The sequence below is a fragment of the Puntigrus tetrazona genome, chromosome 24 (genome assembly GCF_018831695.1).
Source record: "Puntigrus tetrazona isolate hp1 chromosome 24, ASM1883169v1, whole genome shotgun sequence".
NCBI lineage: Eukaryota > Metazoa > Chordata > Actinopteri > Cypriniformes > Cyprinidae > Puntigrus > Puntigrus tetrazona.
Window position 1 is genome coordinate 12,005,871 of NC_056722.1, and position 5,334 is coordinate 12,011,204.

General features: G+C 36.5%; 1 protein-coding gene across 1 annotated transcript; it reads left to right on the forward strand.

Annotated features, from left to right (window-relative positions):
• The first annotated feature begins 3,162 nt into the window (after positions 1 to 3,162).
• Positions 3,163 to 5,329, forward strand: tmem14ca (transmembrane protein 14Ca). Its single transcript, XM_043226646.1, has 5 exons — positions 3,163 to 3,273; positions 3,758 to 3,843; positions 4,145 to 4,246; positions 4,388 to 4,475; positions 5,158 to 5,329. Exons 2-5 carry the CDS (start codon positions 3,768 to 3,770, stop codon positions 5,213 to 5,215), a joined length of 324 nt encoding a protein of 107 aa, XP_043082581.1. The 5' UTR covers positions 3,163 to 3,273; positions 3,758 to 3,767; the 3' UTR covers positions 5,216 to 5,329.
• Positions 5,330 to 5,334: the final 5 nt, after the last annotated feature.

Here is a 5,334-nt window from a genome sequence, read left to right on the forward strand (position 1 = left end):
CAGATTATTTTTTCACCTTTGCCTTTACCCTAAATCTATGACCGTCTCAAACGCAAAACTACCTGCACGAACTATACAGCTGTGTGTAACGTTGTATTTGCATTGGTTAACGACCGATACTTTCTGGAAAAGAATTCTGAAAAGCTACCGTGAAGACTTCATTCTCACTTATATACAAAAGTAAAACGTGCACTTTCATCAGCCTCCTATATCTCATAAGGAAGAGAACGTACCTGCCAGTCTCCCATTTTTCCCATTAATGCCATTCTTGTGTCTTCTTTCTGAATGTGGTACATCACACTGTCTGTATTATCTCATTGGGTCTTGTGTCCTTAAGCAAAATTCCACTTTACCTGAACAAAATCTACTCACCTGGCAATAAAAACAGAGGACCACCTCACGGCGCATGCGCTCTGCTGCGGGCACGTGTAAGGCAACAACACCTAGAAAAGGTAAAATCAGTGTTGAGATTCCTGCTGCACATTAGCGCGAAGAGAAAGCAGCGAGAGTGTTTTTTCGCGACCTGCTGTTTTAAGTGTCAGAATGTTAAATATAAATCTAGCATGCATTCAGTGTGTTTTCAGATAATACGTAATAAACGTTGCTTATTTCATAAAAAATGTATTCTTCTAAACATATATATATATATATATATATATATATATATATATATATATATATATATATATATATATATATATATATATATATAGATAGACAGATTAGTTATATCTATACCTATATCAGAAGGACACCGGTTTATAGAAGGAATTTCAAAAATGAAAATCAAATGTGAATGAATTTAAATTAGACAGCAATTTTAAAAGAGACATTTCGAAAGGCGCTAGATCTTCAGGCACAAATGAATGAAGTGTAGAAATGCATACACTCGATACTGAAGCGTGTTTGTCATTGGACACGTATGCATTATTGCACGTATATATTGCTTGAATTGTGGCCCACAAATTGACATTTTATTATAAAAAAAAAAAATAGAACGTGGAATTCTACGTTGTTGTTGTTGGCGACTATATGGTTAAGTTTTTTCTACCCTATAACTGCCCCTATAACTAAATATCTCCAAACACTCAAAAACAGTTCCGAGATTTGCTCATTCTAGACATCGGTTAGTTCTGGATCAATATTGACTACTGACAATTTCATTAAAATCGTTTGTTAAACTTTCGTGAAAAGGGAAAAAAAATGTGGGTGACATTTACACCAGACAATATTGTCATATTGTAAATAGTCTCCCTCTAAATCACCTGAAGTTCTCCGGCGCCCTCTTTTGGACAAAAGTAAGATAGGCTTTATTGAAGCCAGCAGGCATCAGACCTGTCTATTCAACGTTTTAATCTGTCCATTTGATGTATTTGACTATTAGGATTCCGAGAAGGCCTAAAAAAGCTCCAATTTGAGCCTACTTTTAATATAATTTTAAAGGTATTTTAAAACATTAAACTTATTATATATAGTATTATATGCATAAAACTTATATATGTAGTATGTTTCTCATTTTGGTCATCTGGCGCTATCTAACGATGGTTTTTGAAACTGCAACGACATTACTATTTACTGTATTTATGAGGATTGCATACAAAAAAAAAAAAGCAACGTCTACGTGCATTGTTGAATACTTGTTGCAAACTGTAAAATAAAGAAAAAAAAAGATTAGTCAGGTTTTAGATTAGTTGTAAATGCAGTGTCAGAAGTGACTTCAAAATCTGATTTGATGTTGTTACAGGTAGAAGATGTGTTTCTGAAGTGGGACTAATGTTGGGTGATTAAAGGTAAAGCGATCGGCAGGTGTGTGGGTTTGAGAAAGATCAGATCTCCTGGAGATCCTCGTCTGACTCCAGATTAGCTACGTTTCACCATGGCAACAACAATTCCTAACACTGCAAGATAAAATCCACAAGTAAAGGACCCAGTCATGCTGAATGGAAGTGCCCTGGAAAAAATCCAGTCCTTCCCCTAAATGTGCAGCACCGTTGACCAACAGCACGCATGAAGATTTCAAGGCAAGGACTGGCCGCCTACAGCTCAAGAACATCTAGAGCTACAGAGACTTGTCGTCAGCAACTAATATCTGCATGAAGTTGCATCAGTGTTGATGTTTGAAGCAGAAGCATGGAGGATGACCAAAATCACCACCATTAATGGGCGAACCTTTAACTACATCGGTCTCAGAAGGATTCTCCAGATCTGCTGGCCTGACACCATCAGCGACACCAACCCCTGGTGAAATGATCCACAAACAGAAGATTCAGAATGTCTGGTTAGTGGCCTATCCACATTTTTCTTCACATAAAAATGAGCGGAGCCATTTGTAAATATAGTGAGTCTAGCTTGCGGTCTCATCTGTGTCCAGCTGTACGAAACAAATGGTTTTGCTGCTTGATATTGAAAATGAAATATTTTAATGTATTATCTTAATTATGAACACACTGGTTTGTAGTTCAAACAGTTTTTAGTGAATCGGAAGTCTGAAGTGGATACCGTGACAAGGCTAATGGGCATAAGAAAGAAAGGTATTAGTTTGATTTTAATACAGTCTAGTTGGTGAAATACATTGCTATTATTATTCATTTATATTATTATTATTTTTTACATTTATTAATTTAACAAACACTTTTATAGAAAGTAAAAAAGAGGAATACAATAAGCAATTCCTCATTAAAGAGAGGTGTGCAATGGTTTTCTCTGGGCTTTTTGAAGAGCAGGTGCGCTGCATTATGAATCATAATAGAAGTTCAGCCAGAAAGTATTGCCATAGAGTCCAGCCTAGAAATGACAATGGCCTGGAAGGAACAAAAGTTGTGCAGCATGGTTCAAGTTATAGCTGAGCAAGGAGAACTTTCTGTGTGCCATATTCATGTCTTTGTGGGTATTTTAAAATTGTATATTATATTGCCCTACACTAACCCTAAATCTACCCCAACTTTATGCAATTTTACAATTTCACAAAAAAACTTTATTTTCAGAGAAAGTATGATATCCCCAAAGGAAGAATTTTGGAGATTTTATCAGGCTAGGTTCTCTTTTGAGTACAAATTAGTGGGAAGGTAGTGCATGATACACGATTTCTGTTAGCGAGTTTTCGAGAGGAGGTTGAAGTTGACTTCATTTCCCAGAAGTCAACTCGATAAATGACACGTACGTCAGGAGCGTAAGTTTTCATTGGTATTTGAGGACGTTTACGCAGCACAGCACACAAGTCGACCACGATCACCCAAGGCAAGGACTTTGGCTAGGACAGATTCTCAGGCAGAGGTATTAGCTTTATTATTTGTATTACAGCAGTGTAACGAATACAGAATGTTTTCGAGTAACAGCATTCAATGTTTTGTGTAAAAAATGTGCACTCACAACTGACAGCAGAAATGCTCTTTATGAACCGGTCATGCGCAGATCTGATATCCACTAGGTTATCGGTGCAGCCATCGTGCATGTTTGAATGTATGGTTTATGAGGAGGACACTGTGTGTATCATGTAAAATATGTATTATTACATCGTAAACACTGTTTATGATGACACTTTCTGTGTCCTCTTAAACCAAATGGCTTAAAAAAAACTAAACTGTATTTGACTGTAGCTTTTTGTCAGGTTTAGGGGATAGAAAATACAGTTAGTCCCCGTAAACCATATATATATATACCGTATATACAATACGTGTAAGTTTGTGTAGGTTTCATGCACGCTGCCTGTAAACTGTCAAGCTGTGCATGTTTAAAATGTTTCTATATGTGTGTTGAGGTTTTTGATAATGGCAGTGGACTGGACTGGATATGGATACGCAGCACTAGTAGCATCTGGAGGAGTCATAGGATACGTCAAAGCAGGTAGTGCGAAAGATCAAAAGATCATCGTGTAGACCTATATAACGTTAGAGTTAACAGGTTTTAGAGCCCAAAAAAATCCGACGGTCATTGCTCGTCAGGCTAATCTGGTTGGCTGGCACTTGTCAGACTGGAAAACCTGCTAAAAATCAGCTAAACACCAGTTTGATCGGATTTTACCCCATCAAACTTTACCAGTAACAGTAACATAAACACCTAAAATTTAAAAACAATCTGTACGACACTTTATACCATTCATGAAGAGAGCGTTTTATTATATTTGATGTTTTCATTTGTCTTGCAGGCAGTGTTCCGTCCCTGGCAGCAGGGCTGCTCTTCGGTGGTTTGGCTGGTTTTGGTGCTTACCAGACATCACAAGATCCCAAAAATATTTGGGTGTCTTTAGGTATGAAGTTTCTGTTATTGAAGATGTTGTGCAATTATTATATTTTTTGCTGTCAAGTTATCTAGAGGCAGTATCAATGTTTGTTTTTTCAGTATTTATTTTGATTTACATCAAATGTCATAAAAATCTTCCCTCTCTCAGGTGCATCTGGGACACTTGCTGCTATCATGGGAAAGAGATTCTATAATTCCCGCAAAATCATTCCAGCTGGTCTTATTGCTGGAGCAAGGTAACTAACACACATCACACTTCATTTGTCTAAAACAGGGTTTCTCTTTTTCATAGATGATAGAGCCGATTAAAAAAGACAAATGAGTCACATACCCATGTTGACTCCAGCCAAAAGTGTAAAGGGAAGATAAATAAATATTATAATTCTCTATATAAAGTACCATGGTATCTGTTTGTTTTAATTATGACATGGTATTTGTTGCAGTACCTTATAAATATTGAAGGTATGAATATAGCAACCTTTCAAAGGTTCCACTCCAGTTTATTTTTGCAAGTGCTTTTTCAGCATGTGTTGCAGCTTTAAATTAAACTCCAGTTTTGTTTGAGCAGAAGTCCCTGATTAGTGTTGCTTATCAGATATTGTCACATGACTGCAATCAATTATCAACTTAAATCTACAGAACAAGTTCACTCAATTCATTTATTTAAACCCGTGTGGCTTCCTTGCTTCTGTGATACAGAATGGGAGGAAATTCTGTAGCTTTTACATAGTACCATGATTGTCAAGCTCCAAAAAACACCATTGGTAGTATAAAAAAGTAACCCATGTGCCTCATCTGCTATACTTCAAGTCTTCTAAGGTCATGCAATTGCTTTGCGTAAGACCAAAATGTGCCTTTCTGTCTAAAGCCAAAATTTACATTTCTACCTGAATTATTAACTTTAAATTTTTCTTGTAGTGTGCTGATGCTGGCAAAACTTGGATCTGGAATGCTGCAGAAACCTCAGCAGTCATGATACCCAAATAGAAATCACTGTCTACTTTCAAACATCATTTTCTTGAACCAGAATGTCGTCATTGTCATATTTTGTATAAAATGTACAATAAAAATAAATGTACTTGTCAGAAGAGTTTA

Excerpts from the sequence above, each read along its gene's own strand:
- tmem14ca (XM_043226646.1), top strand. The coding sequence starts at position 3,768 with ATGGCAGTGGACTGGACTGGATATGGATACGCAGCACTAGTAGCATCT. Across the intron at positions 4,247-4,387 it reads AAATATTTGGGTGTCTTTAG|GTGCATCTGGGACACTTGCT; the intron begins GTATGAAGTTTC and ends TCCCTCTCTCAG. Across the intron at positions 4,476-5,157 it reads GGTCTTATTGCTGGAGCAAG|TGTGCTGATGCTGGCAAAAC; the intron begins GTAACTAACACA and ends TTTTTCTTGTAG.